The 21446-nt window shown below is 44.6% G+C and overlaps 4 protein-coding genes and 1 long non-coding RNA gene across 11 annotated transcripts in view; 2 read left to right on the top strand and 3 right to left on the bottom strand.

The window, feature by feature from the left end:
• MIER1 (MIER1 transcriptional regulator) overlaps positions 1–1005 on the bottom strand; it is a 35390-nt gene extending 34385 nt beyond the window's left edge. For 3 of the 4 annotated variants that reach the window (XM_039383036.1, XM_027719090.2, XM_039383037.1), the window contains exons 1-2: positions 689–1005; positions 512–604 (exon numbers count right to left, since the gene is read on the bottom strand). The gene's annotated coding sequence lies outside the window, so the exon portion shown is untranslated. The remainder of the gene's footprint in view (positions 1–511; positions 605–688) is intronic. The other variant, XM_027719091.2, reaches the window with a different exon arrangement.
• DNAI4 (dynein axonemal intermediate chain 4) lies at positions 469–15153 on the top strand. 3 transcript variants are annotated; one of them, XM_039383035.1, is made up of 17 exons: positions 469–633; positions 2228–2390; positions 3312–3385; positions 3893–4002; positions 4179–4335; positions 5531–5670; positions 6459–6617; positions 7119–7283; positions 8075–8319; positions 9520–9606; positions 10278–10429; positions 11056–11213; positions 11379–11500; positions 12108–12206; positions 12649–12875; positions 13579–13732; positions 15006–15153. In XM_039383035.1, exons 1-17 carry the CDS (start codon positions 560–562, stop codon positions 15048–15050), a joined length of 2331 nt encoding a protein of 776 aa, XP_039238969.1. In that variant the 5' UTR covers positions 469–559; the 3' UTR covers positions 15051–15153. The 3 variants fall into 3 exon arrangements, with proteins under 3 accessions (XP_039238969.1, XP_027574885.2, XP_027574886.2); XM_027719084.2 differs by lacking the exon at positions 469–633 and adding an exon at positions 1132–1193; XM_027719085.2 differs by lacking the exons at positions 469–633; positions 2228–2390; positions 3312–3385 and adding an exon at positions 1155–1193.
• On the bottom strand, positions 1765–16706 carry LOC113986921. Of its 2 annotated transcripts, none has more exons than XR_005564214.1 (3): positions 6847–16706; positions 4253–4443; positions 1765–2439 (listed from the first exon to the last, which is right to left on the bottom strand). It is a non-coding gene; the product is annotated as an uncharacterized LOC113986921 (long non-coding RNA). The 2 variants fall into 2 exon arrangements; XR_005564215.1 differs by lacking the exon at positions 1765–2439 and having other exon boundaries at positions 3367–4443; positions 6847–6910; positions 7804–16706.
• Positions 16707–16794: 88 nt separating this feature from the next.
• INSL5 (insulin like 5) lies at positions 16795–18800 on the top strand. The gene is given in 3 exon segments (XM_027719099.2): positions 16795–17079; positions 17081–17267; positions 18512–18800. Coding segments are annotated over 3 exon segments (534 nt in total). The 5' UTR covers positions 16795–16965; the 3' UTR covers positions 18745–18800.
• A 938-nt stretch (positions 18801–19738) lies between these two features.
• DYNLT5 (dynein light chain Tctex-type family member 5) lies at positions 19739–21189 on the bottom strand. Its single transcript, XM_027719097.2, has 2 exons — positions 20946–21189; positions 19739–20467 (listed from the first exon to the last, which is right to left on the bottom strand). The coding sequence occupies exons 1-2, from the start codon at positions 21186–21188 to the stop codon at positions 20264–20266; spliced, it is 447 nt and encodes a 148-aa protein (XP_027574898.1). The 5' UTR covers position 21189; the 3' UTR covers positions 19739–20263.
• Between the last annotated feature and the right edge of the window lie 257 nt (positions 21190–21446).

The raw sequence follows: 21446 nt of genomic DNA, 5'->3' as shown, positions 1-21446 counted from the left end.
TTGTCACTCAAAGCACAGACCACGCCCCATGATGTGTCATTCAGGGTAGCGGTCATGCCCCCGCCTGTGACTCGGAGCGCAAGGCCACGCACCTGCTTGTTAGTCAGGGTGCGGGATCTGCCTGTCACTCAGAGCGCAGGCCACGCTCCCTCACATGCTACTGGGTACAGGCCACGCCCTCTCGCCTGTCACTCAATCGCAAGGCCACGCCCCCCTAGCGCTGAAGCGCATCCCGCCGCCGTCTCTCACGCCCCACCCCTTATCTGTCACTCAGTGTATAAGCCACGCCCCCTTAGGTGTCACTCAATACGCAGACCACGCCCCCTAGCAGAACTCAATGCACAGGCCATGCCCCGCCTGTCACTCAAGGCACAGGCCGCGCCCCCCCAGCGCTGAGGGCCCGGCCCCGCCCCATTGACTCCGCGGCACCGGCACCACCGCCCCGCGCCGCTCCCGCTCCAGGGACGGTGCCGGTGCCGCTCCCTTCCCCCGGCCCCGCTGCCGTACTCACGCGCGGAGCCGCAGAGGGGCGGAGCGGGTCTCATCGGCTGTGCAGCGAATGGAATGTCCTCGGGGAACGGGGCCTCCTGCCGTGCGTGAGGCTCTTGGGTGGCACAAGAAGAACAGCTCGAGGTTAAAAAAGCACTCAAAAAACCAGGAAAACCATCCCCCAAAAAAGGCAACCCACCCCAAATGCAGCTGTCTGGTCCCGTTCCTCGCGTCTCCCCGCAGCCCGCGGTGCCTCACCTGCCCGGCTCAGCGCCGTGCCCGGGCGGGCGCGGGGCCGCGCTCGGCGGGCATGGCTGTCAAAGCGCGGACACCGCGCCCCGGGCTGTTACCGCCCCGGCCCGGGGAGCCCCCGCCGCGCCCGAACCGCGCGGGTCAGGCACAGGAGAGGAGCCGCATGCCCAGCGCCCACAGCAGCACCCGCGGGGGTCTGCGCTGACTCAGGGCGGAACAGCTCCCCCGGTGCTGCGGCTCCCAGTGCGGCTCCCGCTGTGCCGGCGGGGGCGGGACCCGAACCCGGGGCCGTCCCGGGGCTGCGGAGCGGGGAGAGCGCGGCCCGCGCGCGCGCACCCGCCTATGGGCGGTGCCGGTGCTGGCGACCAATCCCCGCGCGGCGTGTTGGGTGGTGTTGCCGTGGTAACGGAGGACGCCGCCATGCTGGGCCCCGCCGAGCCGCGGCCTCCGCCGTGAGTGGGACCGGGAGGGGCTTTAAACGTTCCAAACATCCAAATATTACTTAATGTTAAAAATGGCTCAGAGCCTTCAAAATCACCGGGAATATAGGAGAAATTAGAATAGATAATAAGTTGTACTGTAAAGTGAGTTATAATAAATAAATGGTAAGATTCCTTTATTATAAATGTTTTAAATCCCTTAAAATAACTGCGAATATATAATAGCAGAGATAATAAATTAGAATAGATAATAAATGGTAAAAATCCTTCATTACGTCTTTAAAATAATTGGGAATTATATGATAAATTATAATGTATAATAAATTAAAATATATAATTAATTACAATAAATAAATGGTAAAAATCCTTTATAAATGGCTTACATACATTAAAATAATTGGTAATATATAATCATTAGAATATATAATAAATAAAAATTATAATACATGGTAAATTATAATAAATAATAAAAATATTTTATTCTAAATTGTTTCAATCCTTTAAAATAGTTGGTAATATATAATACATTAGAACATACATATAATAAATTAGAATATATAATAAATTAGAATATGGTGAAATATCTTACTGCAAATGGTTTAAATCTTTAAAGTAATTGATAATACATAATTCATTATATATAATAAATTATAATGAAATGATAAAAATACTTAATTGTAAATGGTTTATATCCTTTAAAATAATTGATATGTGATACACAGTAGTCTAATAATAAAATATAACAAATAAATGGTAAAAATCCTTTATTACCATTTATGATATTTTATAATATTAAGTCCTGTCTCACAAGGGCTGGGCCAGTTGTGTAGGGTTAACAATGACATGATAACCCTTTTAATCCTTTAGATTCAATAATCATTTCTATTTCATAATCTGATACATTTTTATTTAATATAATCCTCTATATTTTAAACAATCCTTTCTATTTAAACCTTTCAATCGTGTAAAGCACTGTTGGAACTTGAGGGTGCTGTGTTGTTTTGGGTGTTGTGCTGGTTGAGGAGGAGCCTCTGTGGGTGTTGCAGGGCCAGGGCCGGAGCAGAAGGAGCAGCAGGAGCAGGAACCGGGGGGGTCCTTGTCACCCCCAGACGGGGCAGCACCGTGAGCAGCTCCCACAGGACCTCCCTGGCCTCCGAGGGACGGCCAGTGCGCAGGGGGGGCCTCGTTGGCATCCAGGGGCCCCTGCAGGTGAGAGCCAGGGACACCTCCGGAACGATGGTCGCTGTCCAAAACTGACCTGCAGGAATGATTGCAGAACCACGGAATGGTTGGGAGGGACATAAAGCTCATCCTGTCCCACCCCCTGCCATGGGCAGGGACACCTTCCACCATCCCAGGTTGCTCCAAGCCCCATCCAACCTGGCCATGGACACTTCAGGGATGGGACAGCCACAGCTGCTCTGGGAATTCCATCCCAGCTCCTCACCACCCTCACAGGGAAGAATTTCTTCCCAATATCCCATCTAACCCTGTCCTCTGGCAGTGGGAAGCCATTCCCCCTTGTCCTGTCCCTGCAGGCCCTTGTCCCAAGTCCGTCTCCCGCTCTCTTGGAGCCCCTTTAGGCACTGGAAGGGCTCTAAGGTCCCCCTGGAGCCTTCTCCAGGTGAACACCCTCAGCTCTCCCAGCCTGTCTCCAGAGCAAAGGGGCTCCAGCCCTGGGAGCATCTCCGTGGCCTCTTCTGGACCTGCTCTAACAGCTCCATGCCTTTCAATTCTTTCTATTCCCGCACTCAGGCTGGGTCAGGAACTGCATTTAAAGACGTGACTGACCTTCCTACAATAAAATACCTTGAACACTATAATTAAAAAGATGGATAATTATCTCATTACTTTGGCTGCACTTTTAATTGGACTTCAACAGTTCAGTCACTCCTGGAGGTCATTAGAGAATAAATGAGCTGAAAAAGCCACAAGGGTTGACCAAAGAGAAATGGGGTTTTCCAGCTATTTCCGGCCATTAAAGAGGGTTCCAAAGAAGTCCCAGGCAAAGGTGACTTTGATCAGCCCTCTTGAGCTGATCCCTGAAGGAATGCAAACCCCTTCACAAGTGTCATCCCTGTTCCTTTGGAACACAGTGAAACTATCTATATTATTTAAATATTTCTTCAGGTTTTTGATGAAGATGGGAAGAATGTGACACCGCATCCCCTCTTCCAGTCAGACCCAAATACTGCCACACCCAGGCAAGGCAAACTTTATTTTCAAGTATTTTATCTGTGTTGATAATACTTATTAAGTACAGACAATCTTTTTTACAAAAATGTAAAATATATAAATTCAAATATTAAATTATTAAAAATATACAAATCTTGTTAACATTCTCTCTTTTACTAATTTAAACCAGTTACCTCTGGGTGATTATGTGCATCCAAATGACAAATTCAATTAAGTCATACAAAAAGAAGGTAAATAACTATTTGTGTTTAAAATGAAAAATCATGAGCCACATCACTGTATCAAAATGCAATAAATAACTGCAGTTGTGATTTTTAAGATAAAGAAATTGCTCTTTGAGGACCATCCTTCTGTCATGTTTCCCATGCTGGCTGTTACAACGCGTAATCCCGGAGGCTGGGATATCAACCAGGAGCAAATATAGACAAAAAATGACTTAAAAAATATAAAGTATCTCCTGAAAATAAGACATCTCTTTTTTTGAGACAATTTCTGCTTATTTCTTGTCACTGAAGGACATATGGAAGCAGCAGCACTCGGATATCACACAAATCAACAAGCAAGTCTGGCCTCGAGGGAACAGCAGAACCTGGCTCTGGACAAGACCCAACTTTGAGCTTATCTGGTAAAGAACAGACACTATAATTATAGATTTAAACTGTTCTTTGGAGCACTGGGATTTGTGAGACACTGAGTCAGCCCAGCACTTCAAAGGAACTCAGTGCTTTACAATACTTTAAGAATTAATTTGTCTTCTTTTAAATTCAGAGCGGAAAAGCACTTGTTCACCTCCTTTTTCAGCTGTGCAGGTGGGGCAGGAGGAGATGGAAGAAGAATTAACAGAGGCAGACCTGGATCAGAGAGTGGATATTTACCTCTCAGAGACAGACACACTCTGGATGTTTGACATGCCCTCTGTCATGGTGTCTGTGGAAGCAGAAGATGCTGGGAGAGTTCTGTAGGTATAGATTGGCCCCCATTTCATCTGTGTTCAAAGCCCTGGGTCTCTCTTTGACAAGGCTAAATTTCTTGCAACTCCATCACGTTGATGAAATTCATTCTTTCACTGAAAAATTAAGGCAGGTTAGGAAAAGCAGGGGGTAAGGAAAAGAGAAGCATGTGATAAGGAATTACATGACTAAATTTTCATGAAAACAGTAGGAAATCACAAACCTCTGCATTCATCTTTGTGTGTAGCTTTACAGCTAATTATTTATTAATAAAGAAGAGATAAACATACTAAGTGTTGGCTTCCTCTGAAGCTCCTCACAGTGCTTCTAGTTAGAAGGAACCATAATATTGTGTCTCCCCTTAGTATTCCCACTTCAGAGTCCTCCCTGGACTCCCATGAGCTTTGGTGGGGAGTTAACCCAGGTTTTTGGCTTATTCCCAGGAGCTGACTGGGACAGAGAGCAGCAAAGTTCTCTCCATGTGACAGACCTGTCACACAGCTTTTGGAAGCACAAAGCCCCAAAGCTGCAGCTGACAAGTCAAACAACTCCTCTAAGCAAGCTCTTTCTGCTTGTGTCCACACCAAGTTCATGGTAGGACTCCAACCCCAATGTTTGTCAATCCCACTGGTGGGCTTTTTGGGAAGAATAAGAGGATGAGCATCCAACGAATCAGGCTTCGCTGGTGTGCACAGAGGGTATGGCCAGCTGTACAGGAACAGTAATTCTTCCTGAGCACAGCAGGGGTGGGGTATGACCCACATCATCTGCTCAAATAGTGAAACCAAAATAATAAAAAATGTTCATAATTCCCACTGACATCCCTACAGAACTTGAGGGCTGGGGGAAATAGAAATGGAGCAGTTTCCTTTTTGTGTCTTGGATGCTCTGCCTTTCACTCCCAAGTGAAGAGAGCTACGTATTTCTGAACTCCTCAGAATTCCCCCAAAATTTACAGGTAGTTGGGGTAGGAATTTTTGCTGGTCCTGCTCTCTACAAGCCATTCCTGTTTTAGGACAGCATCACAAAGGTCAGAAACAGCTGCTGAGAGAAATACAAACACTGAAATAACATTTAGCAATCCAAAAACATCCAAGCAATAAATGTAAAAAATGGAGTGTCCTCTCCTGTTCAAAGACACTGAGAATTTGAATGCAGAAGTTTTTCAGAGAGTTGCCAAACACTGTCTTCTTTGTTTTCGAGGGAGCGGAATAAGATTTACGCTGACATGTGCAAAACCAAAGCTGGCAGCGAACGCTTTGAAGAGAGAATGGTGCAAACCCTGGCTGGGGCTGCCAAAAACAAGGAAGTGCAATGTGAGACAATTATCATGGAAGATAAAGGTAAAACTCAAAACACTCCCTGCAGCAGGCAGAACACTGAGAAAAGGGCTTTTTTATTTCTTCCATCTTGGGATGTTTCCTCAACTTTCACTTCCAGAGCTTTGAGTTCAGACAGGGCAGTGTGATTTGTGGTGGCCTTTTCTGGCCCTCCTAAAATGTGAACTTGTTGCTGGAACACTGTATCCATTGCAATAAAATAGTCATGAACACTAAATGAGAGCTGCTGTGCCCTGCCTGCCTCAGCACTTTGCAAGCAGAGCTTCTCCAGCTAATCCTCAGCTCTTCCCTTGAAACATGAAAGGACACAGCTTCCTTTTCCCCCTTTAACTTTTCAGTGACGCTGGTTTCTATTTCTGTTTGTCTTAATGCAAAGAAGGGAACCTCTGTTATGAGATTTAAAACCTTGGGGAAAGCAGGAAATCTTGGCAGTCTCACAAGATCGATGCAATTTTACAGAATGTACAACCTCAGCGCTCTAAAAAAAATGTGCCTTTTGTGTGTAGGAGGCCAAAGAAAACTATGGGAAATGCTGTCTAAAACATTTTTCCTTTGTGTTTGTTAGTGCATGTAAAATGAGGGAAAGAATAAAAGAAGTAGATAATCTGATTTGAAAACGTATTTGCCACTTTTTTTGAGTGCCTTGAGCATCAGCAGGGCTTGTTCCAACCCCCGTTTGAAGAGCTGAGCATATAAAGGTGAGGTTTGGGTGGGAGCTGGCCCTGCTCAAGGCCCTTGTAATAATGTACCAAAATGAGAGACATGTATAACGCAGTGAAATTCATTGCCAGGGATGATGGTCACTTCCTGGGACTTGGACAATTCACTGGATGCATCAGAAATAGAACCTGCGTCACGGGCAGAAGGATTTGGAGCCACAACAGGGGGAAGCAGCAAATCTCCCACAACGAAAGAGCAGGAGCAGTCTGTGTCTGTCTCTTCTGACAGAGGTAACATTTTACATTTCTGCCCTGTTTTCATCCTTCTAAAACAGGCACATCACAATGCTGTGTGGGGAAACTACCTGAAGAACGTGCTTGGCCTGACTGGTGCCTGAAAGAGAGTTTGCTAAAGAATCTTGGATAGGGCTGCACTGAGGCCTTTGCTGTCCACTGCCATCAGAAATTACCTTAAATAAAGATAAATAGTCAGGGACAAGGCTTGCTGGTACTCACTCACTCGGGACAGTAGAAGCAGAACGCCATTTGTGAAAAATTCCAGAATATCTCATCATACTGAGTATCTGAGCAATAAAAGAAAACAAAATTAAAGCAAGAAAAAACTTATAGTGGAAGTATTCTTTGATCCTGACAGATTCTTCTATGCTTTTTGCAGGTGGAGGAGAATTCTTATCTCTCAACTTTTATGTGCAAAGTTTTATTGTGTTAAAACCATTTATTTCCCATATTATCTGTTATCAGGCATCACAACTTCTTCTCTAATGATTTCAGAAAGCGCTGTTCCTGTCAGGAGCCAGGAAGAGGAGAAATGCCATTCAGAAGCTATATTAACATCAGAAAACTTAAAGCAAGATTTAGTTATCATGGAGAGGATTTTAATGGAGAATATTTTTCAACCCAAACTCGCGGCTTATCGGCAGATTCCTGTCCTTATAGGTTTGTTCCTTACTGAGTACCCTGTTTCCAGCACAAGGCTTTATGTCCTATTGGAAGTCAGGGAGTTATGTCCCTCACCGGATGTCTTTACAGATGACAAGTCAATTAAACAGACCAAAGAGAGGAGAGTTTTTGAGATGCCAACATGAACTTCACAGTTTTACATGCACTTTAACAGGCTCAGCGGAAGAACTGAATAAATTAACTCTGAGCTTATACCACAAATTGAGACATTCAAAATATTAGTCAAACTTGTTTCCTAGAGATAGGAGATAGAGATAAATTCTGCTACTTCTCTCACCACTTTTTGCATTGGAATATCTCTTATATTTTTTTTTTAAATTTAATTTTAGAAGGAGACTTATCACAGCATTGTGCAACTTAGCTGTGGTGTTACAGCATTGATGTGTAGCGTGGTGCTTTAAAATTTGGCATCTAACTTGAAAACAATCTATTTAAACACATTTTTAAATACATGAGATTAGAAACATTCCTGGTGGGGGTGGACATAAATTTCTACCTTGTTGCTGGGTAGCTAAATAGACTCGTTTCACACCTGTAGTACAGATCTGGCACACCACAGCCTTGTCGAGTTGCTTTCTCTGTCCCCAGCAATATTTCAGCCACAGTTTTAGAAGTTAGGATGTCTTAATTCCTCAAATCTTCACTTCACTTTTTTTTTTGCTGCAAAATATCTGCTGAAAGGGCAAATTTTTTCTTCTGATGGGAACTACTGGAGTGAGATGAGTGAAATGTTCCTACTCAGACTCCACCATATCTGTGCATTTCAGAGCCTGACATTACCTCGGACAGGGGTGATACAGCAACAGCCACGGAAGAAGATGAAGAGGAAGAGCATGATAAGGAAAAGAAGGATGAGGGAAAAGAAGGAAAAGGATTAATTGACCCATCAATGACAATAAATAAAACCCCAGAAGAAGATGCAGCTCCCAGGCTGGAACAGCTGTGGTCTTACACGTGTGATTTAACCAGCGGCCACAGCGTGAGCAGCATGGCCTGGAACAAAGTGAATCCTGTGAGTTAACAAGTCACTCCTGAGCTCTTTACAAGCAAGTGGCGGTGTAAATAAACTCCTGATTTTGGTGTGCTTTGCTGGGAGGGATCTCAGAGAGATGGGTCCATCCCTGCAATCATGTGGATTGTTTTTGGCCTTCCACATAACAACCTTGTTCCCTTAATCTACAGGTTGAACAGCAGCACCAGGCTTTCCTACACATGTATCACAACAGCTTTAATTGGTCCAAAATTTAACTGAACTTTAGCAGTGTATTTCCAAAAGGCAATTTTCTGCTAGCAGTGACCCTCAGGGCAAAGTTTACCCTGGGCAGTCACCTGAACAATGACATTAAAAAATTTGGTCTGTGATAGAACTGGCAGTTGAAATTTAAACTCCTACTACTAAACTTTATCACCAGTGATGGAGTTTATTCATGACAGTTTAGAAAACACATCTTTGGCTTTAACAGTAATCTCCCCCAAAAAGCAGCAATCATCAAACTTTAAGGATAAGATAAATAATAACAGCACAGATTTCTAAGCAGATGGCCCAAGTTTGTTTAATTTGGTTTCAGTGGAAGTGAGAATGACTCAGACACCTCCATACTCAGTCATGTAAGGCTCAGTTTTCCCCACACCCCAAAAATAATGAATGGAAGGAAGGTAAAAAGCAGGTGAGGACAAGAAACAGAAAACCAGTAAGGGCAAAAAAGACAGAAAACAAAGACCATTTCATACTGTTAGTACACCAGATCCCCAGATATTATAAAGTTGGCCACATTTAGAGGCCCCAGTCTTAGAATACAGGGCAAACAAACACCTACTTTGAAAGTGTAGGAAAAGAGAAATTAATGGAGCTGAAGACTGAAGTCTTGCTGTTTCTTTTCACTTCTGCCCATGGAAAGGAATTACGGGAATTCATTGGACCCCACTGTAAAAAGCTAAAAGCCAGGAGTTTGTGGTGCTCACTGAAGCTTCTTTTATAAGTAACCTTGAGAGAGAAAACCAGAAGTATTATTATGCATTCCATTAAATATTGCACATCAAATACAGTTATAGAACAATGTTCACCTTGTGTGTTATTCCACCTGCATATGACATGAGCGTTGTTTTTCCAGACTTTGCCCTGACGGTCACTGCTAACACAAAATTGTTGTTTGGAAATACACCACTAAAATTCAAGTTAAACTGAGAGATTTCTGTTAATTTGTGCTTTCAGGATCTTTTAGCCATTGGTTACGGAGAGTTTGATTCTAAAGATCAGAAGAAAGGCTTGGCTTGCTGTTGGTCACTGAAGAACCCCATGGTAATGAGCAGCCAGTTTGCTTTTCTTCAATGTGTTTTTCTCTGTACTATTTCTTCTTTATTTTCTTTTTAACTATAATTATCTAATCTAACTTCTCACAATAGTTCCAAAAAGAAAGTAGATTGCATAGATATAACATATATACTTTACAGATCTATCTGGAAAGGAATCCTTTTAAAATTAGCCATTTTAAAAAAATCTTGGAAATCTCAGTTATGAAGTGTCACAGTAAAAACCATCTGATTGCCATCCAATTACACAACTTCAGTTTGATTTCTTCTACAAATTTTACTTTGTCAAAACTGTGTATTAGACTAATTTAAGCCATGAATATTCAAATCTGTGATGCATCTTTACCACATCAACAACAATCAAATACTCTAGTGACTCCCTGATGCCACCCTAGACCCTTCTAGATATTTGCTTTGGAGTAACCCAATCTAACTTATTTTACAGTGTCATATTTCTGCACAATCTTTATTTTTTCCTAAATTTATCAGCTGCAGCAGGAAATAAATGGAGCAGTTTAGAACACAGTACCTGATTTCTATCTAGAAGTCACTATGGTCACTTGAGTTTTCCAGCAGAGCAATTTAGTGCCCAGTGCTGAGAAGATGGAGGTAAATTAAGAAACTACCTTAAAACATGCTTGGTATTTTTCTCCTGGTCAGTGGCCAGAGCGCATTTTCCAGTGTGACCATGGTGTTACTGCTGTGGATTTTTCCCTGGCAAGTCCAAACCTTTTAGCAGTTGGAACATCTAGTGGATCTGTTGCAGTCTATGATGTGAGGAGCCGGAACAACGCCGCATTCTTGGACAGCAGGTGAGGCTGTGACCTCCCATCTCCTCCCACTCCAGGCACCTCTCACCAAATAACACTTTGGAAAGGTGAAACAAAGGAGTCCTGTTCTTTGAAGTTTTAAGAAAATGCAGCAAGTTACCACCATATATCATTTATACTCCATGTCCTATCTAAGACAATCCTGCCCCAGATAATAAATCCTTTGGTGTGACCAGTGGTATCTTTTGGTGCTTTCTCCCTGATTCCACTTGCCAGAAATGCAGAGAACATCAGAACAGGTGAGGAGTGAGCAGGAATTAAGAAGAAAATGAGAGAGAGGAAGGTGATGAGGGAGACATTTGCCCTAAGGGCAGCTCCCCAGATCTGGGGTCTCTCCTACAAGGTACAGATTGATTTCGTGGTTCAGGTGTCACTGAAAGGTATCAGCACATAAATAGTGCCCTGAAACTAAGTATCAAACATGTTTAATAGAGAAAAAATTTTCCTGGAGAAAACAACCAATGTTTAGACTATTTTTTTTAAAGAAAAGCTAAACATTTCTATCATAAGATCTGACATTCATTACAAAGTGGAAGATTAATTATTTTTCAAATATATTGCCTTGTCTTTGTTCAGATATGATTTACCATGTGCATCTTGTGTTCCAGTGCATCCTTAAATAAACATACAGGTGCTGTGTGGCAGCTGAGGTGGGTGGAACAGGACAGAGGTGCAACAGAAGGTGACAAAAAAGAGAGACTGATGTGTATCTCAGCAGATGGGCGAGTAACTGAGTGGCTCATCCAGCAAAGACTGGACTGCATTGGTGAGCAGAGCAAAAATACCTGAAATTGCTTTGTTTAATTTCAGGTGACATTCTTTACACCAGTTATCATACACAAAAGATTTAAGATCGGCATTCCAGAGCAGCATGCGTTACTCACAGGGCTGTCACACACCTGTTTGACAAAAACTCCTTCTATTTGCACAGATCTGATGAAACTCAGGCGAACAGAAAGGGAGAAGAAGACATTACCAGGTGAGAAAGAAAGGAAAAGTGAAGCTCCGATATCTCAACAGGCAGCTGGAATGTGCTTTGACTTCCACCCAGAGGTAGGCTCAGAAAGTCCATCCTGGCTAAAGTTTTGCCCAGGAAAACTACATAGCAGAGGTGGGATCCTCAGCTGGAGTTACTTCAATACTAGTCAGGGACTTGGTACTGGGATTTGAAGCCTAAGTTTTACCCCAAAAGGATGAAATGGTAAACCAAGCCCATGAACAGCTCTGTCCTCTCAGCCACGCTACTCACATTTCCTTGGGCAGACCCTGGGGCAGTTTCCCTCTCTGTGTTCACCAAGTCTGTGAGGATCTGTTCAACATCTCCCAAGTCCAGGACATAGGGTGCTGTGCTTCTCTTTATCCAGCTGAGTTTTTCTTCCGCAGAGCACTTGAAGAATTTATGCCTTTTCCACACGGACTGCTGAATGTCCAAGGTTTTCAGGAGTCAAAAATCCCAGCATAAGTTCTGCATTGATTGAGAGAACACATACAGGAAATGTGCTACATTCTGACCCCTCTATACTCACCTCACACACCCTGGCCCAACAAAGCAGCTCCACCTCAGCTCTTCAGAGCCTGTCTCTGCCATACTCATCCAGCCCTTTACAATTTCTAGATAAATCGGTTAATCCAACTGAGGCTTTTTTTACCTTTCTTTCAGGATACGGATATTTATCTTGCTGGAACAGATGAGGGCCACATCTACCAGTGCTCTTGCTCAGGCAAAGAGCAGATTCTGGGAACATACAGAGGCCATAAAGTGAGTGATGCACAGAAAACATAATGACAGCAGAAACCATTCAATTAAGTTCAAAAATGTAACAGTTTCTTTGCTTATAGTATAATGTCTAATAATATATAATTATATATATGTATATATAAATGTAACATTATAAATGTAACATCTGCAACAAAAGAAACCTAAAGTTCTCTTCTTATATTAAGAATGAATTCCCCTGGCATGAAGCATCACAGTCTTACAGGATTACTTTCTACACTAAAAGGATTTTTTAAAGTACTTTATTAAAACTTCTATAAACTGGTTTAAAGCTTTAGTCCTGGCTTAAGAAAATAATCAGTAATGTGATTGTCCTGTACAGTTAAATAGTCTTATTTCTGACAGAAAGATGGGTAGCTCTACAAGAGATTCTGTAGCTCTACAGTAACACCAAGTTGTTTTTTGTTTCTCCCCAAACTCCAAGGGTCCTGTGTACAGAGTGGCCTGGAATCCATCCAGCACAGACATGTTCCTAAGCTGCTCTGCAGACTGGAGCACCATTTTATGGCACCGGGACTCACAGACGCCCCTTTTAACTTTCAGTTCTGTCAAAGCTTTTGTTCATGACATCATGTGGTCTCCAAAATCAGCCTTCATATTTGCAGCAGTGAAGGAAAGCAGGGTAGAAATCTGGGATCTGAGTGTCAGCATGTAAGTAATTACTTTTCTCAAAGAAAATTCTGAAACCTTATGGCATGAAGGCTACAAATTATTGCCTAATCAAAATTATCAGATCAGGACAGCTTATTCAGCTGATGTTATTACCAGAGAAATGGAGTTAGAACAGGAGCTGGATGCCTCACGGAGCTGATAAAGGGTAAAACTGCCTGTTTTTTCTGCAGAAATCAGAGATTTTACCACTGCCATAGTTAAAAGACAAAACATCAAAACTGAGCTACTTTTATAAAATACGATGGTCTGAAGCTGAGATACCTCTCATGTTTTCCCATTCCTGTGCACCACATGCACAAATCATGGGTGGCTCAGTTATCTGTGGCCTTGCACAGGTGGTCTGTATTTATTACTGACGGCGTCAAACCCACGGTGGATCCAGAGGCCCCCAAATCCTGCAGTAGCATAATGCAAGTTATTAATATAATATCCATATTACCCACCACCCCCCAGATCAGGCAATAGGACAGGTTTTAGGCAACCGGGATATCTTAGTTAATAGCAGCTGGAAATTTTGTTCTGGCAGAGACCAAACAAAATATTGCCTCACTTCCTGGTTTTTGAGTTAATCTAGAACACAAGAAGTGAAATGTGCAGCATTTCTCAGGCTGCTGTACTGACAGGCCACTGCACTCAGGTCAGTGCACGGTACCCATTAATTCCTGCCTTGTCTGGGTTGCAGCTTCAACCCCGTGATCTCCCACGCTGCCAACCCAGAAGCCAATCTCACGTCCATCCTCTTTGCCAAGAACACCAACTGCCTTCTGCTGGGAGACAGCCTTGGTGGAGTTGGGGTGTGGGAGCTGTTCAACTTGGATGCTCCTGGCAGCAACGAGGTACGACACGCTTGGAGAACGGCGGTGTGCTCAGAGGCTGAGTGCTGCTCTGGGGCCTCATTCCTCAGGAAGGAGCTACTGTGAAAGATCCAACTAATGAAAACTGAAATAGGTGGAATCACATACAATTCTATAACCAGATTAAAGCTGAGGTTGTTCCTGCTCTTCTGCTGCCATACCACTAGAAACTTCAGGAACAGTTTGGTCAATGTTGGGTTCACTTGACTGCAAGGAAAGGTCAACTGCAGGTTTCACTTGGTTGCAAATCCAGAGGTACACCACAGAGCTGGATTTGGAATGCAAGGGCAGGGAGGTGACACTCCCTCTAAACAGTCTGCAGGAGACTCTATTGGGCTGAATGCCCTCACCTGCTCCACCACAGACACAACGTGTCCTCCCCTGGCCACCAACACAATGTCTCACCATGTGGGTGTCAGACCCAGCAGACCCTTGTAACTGTGGCCAGTTTATAAAGTGGGACTGCTGCTTTTTATAAATCCCTTCAGATTACACGGTGCAAAACACTGAAGCTGGAGAGAAGGAAAATGCTGACGTCAATCTAACCTTCATTCTTAGGATATTATGGATCAATAATTCACAACTGTCAGCATTGCAGGTAGAAACCCTGGTAATTACCAGCCTCGTTTGCCAAGTGCTGTAAACCGCAACGATATTTCCCTTAAAAACAAAAAGTGAGGGAGGCTATTGTTGTTAAACTCAGAAAATAAAATCAGTGGTTTTTTCTCCCACAAACCACCATGAAGCTGCCTGAGTCCTCTGAGCAGAGAAGTTCGTCAGTTATTCAGTACAGGGATAATTTCCTGGGTATGTCACCAGAACAGAACTGAAAGTGCTTCACTTCACAGGCTTTGGGCACGTAGCATAACTGGTCACATTATCCAGAGGGAGCCCCACTTTCCAGCATCACCCATTTCTGTCACTCCCTTTTCTTGTAGCAGCAAAGTCTCCCTAGGCTTGGGTATGGACAAGGCTTAGCATGACCGTACTACAGCCATACTACAGCTAATGCTCAGGGCAGGTAATTACTTAGGGACAATCACATCTAAGTGCAGCTACTATACATGTATCATCTTGAAAATTAACTTCTTTTATAAACAAGATATATCTGTGTATGCTGTCAAACATGACAGTACAAATGCAATCCAACCAGGTCTGCCAAAAAAGTGCTGTTTTCCAGGAGTACTCTTAGAGGTAACCATAGCAGTAACAGAATTCCAAGGAAGAACCAGTTCTTTTTATTCTTGTTTTACAGGTTGGTACCTTGCATGACATCGTTTGTCCAGTTGGAGCTGTTTAACAGTAACTGCTGCCCCTTCTCTGTTGGGAAACAGCAGGAAAGACACGATGTAGTATGAACATTTATTCCTTTGCAATAATTAAAGTTTCTCTTTGAAACCACACCGGTTAGAAATTGCTTTCAAATGCCCTAACTTTTCCCCCAGAAGTCCCCCTCCTTAGACAAACAGTGTTAACACATGGATGGCCTTCTCTGTAATACAGATAATGGGAAAGTCTCCATAGTCTTTTCTCCTTTAGTCTTTATCCTTTTTTTCCCCCAAGGTCTTTTCTCCTTCGGTTATTCAAAACCAAAACTCACCTCCATGCTACAACCTCAGCCCTTACTAGATGTATCTGTACCTTCCCAGTGAAATCACCCAGTAAATAAATGGACTTTCCATCAGTTCCATCTTCTCCCATAACCCACCACCAAAGGTGAATGCTGAGTTTTGAGTGATGTCAGGCAGGGAACTTGCTCAGCCTGCATGCTGGTTGGAAACAGGCAGAGTTTGGCTGCCTAGGCTGGATTTTGGGGGGGCAGAGCAGAAGAAACAGAAAAAAAAGATTTTCAGGGACTTCCTGCCCACAGAAAATACTAAAATCCCCACAGAGCAGTGATCAAGCACAAGTCGTAGCCCTGCTGCCCAGCGAGCACATTATGTGTGGAGATGTGTATTTTATAGATACAGAACGTTCAGCCTCTCTGATTACCCTGACAATAAACATCCAACATTTAACACATCACTGAAGTTAAGGATCATTTGTGATGCATTAACATTCACTTACTTCTATGTGCTGCACATCCAACAGGGAACATGCAAACTTACCCGACATAAAATAAATCTTTGTGCACTTCAAAGACAGACACCCATTAAGATGAATCATGTGTTAATCATTATTACAAATCTGAACAAAATACACCATGTATTTTCCATCATCTGTTTGCTTACCAATGCTGCAGCTACAAAACAAGCTTTCTATCAAGGCTGTAACGCATCCTAACCCACCCTGCACACAGTGAAAGCTAATTAACTGTAAGATTATGGTACTGGAAAACCCTTGTGGTGTTAGGAAGGGCTCAAGATCTTCAAGGTTCCTCCTGTAATTTTTGTTAAACATGGAATTTCCAACCTTGTATTTGATAGATTTTCTCCTTCAGGCATTTCATTGCAAGAATTTTTTATAGAAGCTTACAGCAACTGCAGCCAACAACATCCCAAGCATTAGGAAGGGGCTGTGTTTATAACCAATTTACTGATATCTGGTTCCAGAGCAGCTCCACACTGCTTTAGTGGACCCACTTCTGTCTTTCAGGTGTTACCAAAAATCAAAGGATGGCCAGGATGCTGACCTGTAGCTATTCTGTGCTTTCTGCAGTGCCATCTCCCCCTCTTTTCTATGCCTTTTTGGACAAGGGCCACAACTACAGGCCTCACAGCCCCCCAAACCCCTCAATACCTGATTTTCTCATGGGGGCCTGGAACTGGCAGGTTTTTCCTCCCAGTCATCCTCAGTCACCAGCTTGGCTTGTGAATAAGGCGGGGAATGAAGAGGTGCACAACTGCAGACATCATGGGAAGGAGTTAACTCCCTTTTTCTTTGGGATCACTAACACTGAAAGACCCCCTTGCTTAAACTGTGATAACAGGCAGGACTGGGTAACAGGCTGCTCAGCACACCTGTGTGGGGAACAGACATAGAACCCATTACCTACAGATCATGTCATAAACACCCTTTTGCTCTTGCAGAACACACATTAACAGCGTCCACCTGAGCCTGTACCCCATAAACATGTTATACCTCACGTGTTCCTAGTAAACCAGTTACGGAGCCTTAAGAAGTGTTTAATACTTGACCAAGATCCCAAAGCACTTCAAACATGACCGGAAACAAGTGATTAACATGTTTTTAGCAAACATGAAGTCACCCCCAGAATGGGCCATTACCCAGTGGAGCGCACAGGCTGTGGGTATAAATGGGAAGGTTCCAGCAGAGCTCCACACTCGGCGTGGCTGGTCCCTCCTGCCCTGCCCACACCAGGCACGAAGAACCCTCAGCACCATGAGGGGCACAGCGCTGGCACTGGCCTGTCTAACTCTCCTGATCGTGGCACAGGGAGGACAAGGGGAAGGAAACACTGTGAGGCTCTGTGGGAGAGACTTTGTCAGAGCTGTCGTGTTCACCTGTGGCGGCTCGCGCTGGAAGAGGCATCTGACCGATCATCGCTATCTCTTGGGTAAGTACCAATTGAAGCATCGCAGGCTCATCCCCAGTGCATCCAGCTCCAAGGGGACTCAGAAGCAGCACAGTCCCTGCAGGCTGTGCCTCGGGAGCCCTCCATTCCCACTGTTCCCCTCAGTAGCTCCAGCACCAGCAGCACGGGCTGTGCTGGGATACAGTAAGCGAAGCACTGCAGCTCCACGTGTTCTCTCTCCTTCCAGCTTGCCTAGCTTAGCTCCCTGTGCTATTTTGCTAAAAAACAAAACCATCTAGCTCAAGATTTTTCAAGTCCACCTGAGGAACAGGAGCAAAACCAAGGCTATCATTGAAAATCTCTCTGCCATCTCGTTTCAAGTGCCAGCGGTGAGCTTTGCTGCAGGCAATGCAAGTGTCTTACTGCTGCCTGCACTTTCCCCACTAGAAACCAGAAACTTTATCACAACTTAAGAATATTATAAATAAAGCATGTTGAATATTTACTCTGCAATTTAAGTATCTTCACAAGCTGTCATATATATCTATACTCATTAGCGCATTTCTGGATAGCAAGAAAATTCAGCCATTACATGCACTGCTAGGAATTTGCACTCTGACAGATTAAAATAAATAGAAAACAAGAAAATAACTGAGGCAGATGACAGGAACACAGACTTTCTGCACTTCCCACACCTGCATTTTTGGAAAACTTCTTATAGCAGCAGCTCTAAACAAATACAAAAAGAAATGCCACCCACAACACCCTCCGTGAGAGTCTGGTGCTAAACTAAGCAAGAACTACTACACCTTTACAAACTCCAGAAGGCAGTGCCCAGATGTCCAAAAGTGTTTAAAATGCAGCTGAAATGCGAGTGTAATTGAAGTGGGAACACCCAGGACTATGAAATTGTGGTGTAGGTGATGCCTTAATGCAAAACTTGCATATCAGGAATCTCACAGGCAGGCCCAAGTTAATGTGCCAGTCAAGTGCCATTTACACATCTAACCACAGTTTTTCCCCTGGAAGCAAATATATCAGTGTAAGACTGACAAGGCAACAAAGAATACTCTTAAATATAAATCCATGAATTACTGGGTTTTTAAACACATTGCTCAGACTGTGAGCAAGTCAGTGATCTGGTACATGTTGGTTGCTCACACCAGAAACATGGAGCGTTTCCCTCCCTGGCTGCAGGTTGGTGTGTCTTTCTAGTAAAGATAAATACTTAAATTACACATTTTTCCGTGACTTCTAACTCTTCGCTTCTAATTTTTATGCCACAGAGAGTGAAAACCCCCAGCCTTTCCCACACAACGGTGACGCCGACTCCTCAACCTACACAGACCAGAGACTGGGGACCGACCGCGAAGAAACCCACGAGGTCAAGTCCAAGCCAGAGCAAGACTTGCACATCAGCAAAATGTCTGTGCTAAGCAAGCGTGAGGCAGCCAAGCTGCTCACCACATCCTGCTGCAACGTGGGCTGCAGCAGGAGGGAGATCAGCTCCCTGTGCTGAAACGGGGCTGCTGAGGCTCAATATCACAGCTTCCATAGATTAAAATAATCATGACATAAACCACAATTAGTTCAGTTGTGTTCTTTAATTGTAGCTTTACCCTTCTGAGCGTTAAATGCCATAGTGCACACTAGCAAGTGGTTGCAGTGACAATTCAGGTTGACTGGATTTCACAGGGTTTACAAGAGGTTTAGTTAAACTCATTCATGAGTACAAATATTTCTTTCTAACTAACTACTCTTCTAGTTTCAGCTTTGCATGTAAAATGTAATAAAATAAGCAATTTATGATAGGTTTGTTCTCTTACTCAGGAAAATCCAACAGCAGGTTTCAGCTGGGAAACAGGAGAAGCAAAAAGTCTGGTTTCAGAATCAGAGCAAGGCACAGGAAGCTCTGTCACACTGCAAGGTCAGCCAGACCCCAACCAGTGGGGAACAGCTGCACCAGGAGAGACCTGGGACCATCAGCCCCAGCATCTAAACTGGATGGGCATAAACCCACAGTTTATCTCCTAATCCAGCTGCTTTCAATAACATTTCCCTTAAGTCCAATTCAACAGACAGTTAATCTGCACCCAGGGAGACTGAACACACTTCTGAGCTGAGGGCTGTATTGCGTCTCTTATCTAAGGGCAGGTATTGGCTGAGAACCGCAGCTGAAATTCAGTATTCTCGATTCAAGCACTTTCACTAGAAGGGCCCAGGTATGTCAGATTTATATACTCTAAACACAGTATCATTTAAAGACAATTTTCACTTCATTTCGCTGGTCTTCTTCTTCCTAGATGGAGAGGGACTGACAAGGCCATGGACTGGCAGGACAAGGGGGAATGGTAGCAAACTGAAAGACGGCAGGGTTAGATTGGAAATTGGGAAGAAATTCTTTCTCGTGAGGGTGGTGAGGCCCTGGCACAGGCTGCCCAGAGAAGCTGTGGCTACCCCTCCCTGGAAGCGTCCAAGGCCAAGTTGGACCTGGTCTAGTGGAAGGTGTCCCTGCCCATGGCAGGGGGTGGAACTGGATGAGCTTTAAGATCCCTTCCAACCCAAAGCAGTCTGGGATTCTATGACTCAAGCAGAACTAGCTACCTTCTCTCAGCCACCTTTTCTGTGCTCAGGCCTGGCATGCACTGAATGCCTGCAAACATCATTAACAGAGATTGTCTTAAAATGCTCTTGTTTTACTCTCCAAAAAACCCTCTGTGGTTTCTGCTCAGGGATCATGGAATGAAGGCAAATTCAGGGAGATAAAAACATTATAGGGAATATTCTTAAAATATTATTTTCCCTGCAGGAAAAGTTCTGAAAGTAGCGAGAATTAGGTGCAAAACAGTGTGTCAGAGAGAACCACTTCCCAGAGAAAGCTCTGGGAAACAGTTAATTACATTTACCCAAAGGCTCACAGTAGCCACATTTCAAAACAGGTGAGAGCACTTTGGTCCTTCACAAATGTTTTCAACAACAGAAACAGGAAGAGTTAGGCTGAACTTCCATTTCTTCTGCTGTTAAGCTCAACTACCTCCCTATTCAAAATACACACCATAGACATTTGCAACAGCAAACAGGGAAGTGTTCTTGAACACATACGATGAAAACGTGTCGCTCACAGGATCCCACAGGCACCTGCTCCCAATCTGCATGCTCTGCTCATCCAGCTGCCCAATGTGTGTCACCACCACAATCTTGTACCGTGGGATCACAAGGTCTTTCACCCGCGCTTTAACCATCTGCAGGAGAAAAACAAGTTTAGTCCATGTGTTCAAAAATGGAGACAGACGTTTAGCAGGGCAGGACAAGGGGAAATAGTATTAAACTGACAGAGGATGCGGTTAGACTGGATACTGGGAAGGAATCCTTCCCTGTGAGGGTGGTGGGGCCCTGGCACAGGTTGCCCAGAGAAGCTGTGGCTGCCCCATCCCTGGAAGTGTCCAAGGCCAGGTTGGACAGGGCTTGGAGCAACCTGGTCTAGTGGAAGGTGTCCCTGTCCATGGCAGGGAGTGGAACAAGATGAGCTTTAAGGTCCCTTCTAACCCAAACCATTCTATTAACTCGTATCCACGTGCACCCTCCTCAGAGCAACCCTCCTCCACCCTTTATTTCACACTTTACAGGTATTTTGGGGGATATCTGGGGAGTTCCCCAGCAGCCACCTCCCTCACACCCCATCGAACCATGAGGGCAGAATATCCACCTGCTCCCTCCTACCTCAGCGATGTCCTTCGCCACCTCCCTGCACTGCGCCGGCTCGTAGCGCTGCTCCCTCAAGTAACTCTCCACCACATCCCTCAGGATCTCATCTACTGCTGCCCCCGGGAAGCGCTTGGAAGGACCTGTGAGGCAAAGCTCGGGCTTATGAGGGAAAAGCTGCCGGGCGGAAGGCGGTTTGGAGGTGCAGTCGTACCCAGACCCACCCGAGCGGGGGTCGCTTATGGCCGCACCGCCCTCCATCCCCCTCAGCGCTCCTCCACCCCCTCAGCGCGGAGGGAGGCGGAAGGGCGGCGGCCAGTGCCGCCCTGCGGCCGCCGGGAAGGGAAAGGCGCCCTCCGCGTTCCTGGCCCCTGCGTTCCCGGCCTCCGCCTGTGTGCTCACAGCCTCCCGGGGGACTGTGTATTCCTACGGCTGCCCTGGGTCCCCATAGCTTCCACCAGTCCCTGTGTGTCCGTATAACCTCCCACAGGTGCCCGTGGCTAACACAAGTCACCACAG

Source organism: Pipra filicauda, unplaced genomic scaffold (genome assembly GCF_003945595.2).
Source record: "Pipra filicauda isolate LSUMZ 115617 unplaced genomic scaffold, ASM394559v2 scaffold295_size919547_pilon, whole genome shotgun sequence".
Classification (NCBI taxonomy): Eukaryota; Metazoa; Chordata; class Aves; order Passeriformes; family Pipridae; genus Pipra; species Pipra filicauda.
Note: the sequence above shows the minus strand (reverse complement) of the source record. Positions and strands in the feature narration are given on the sequence as shown.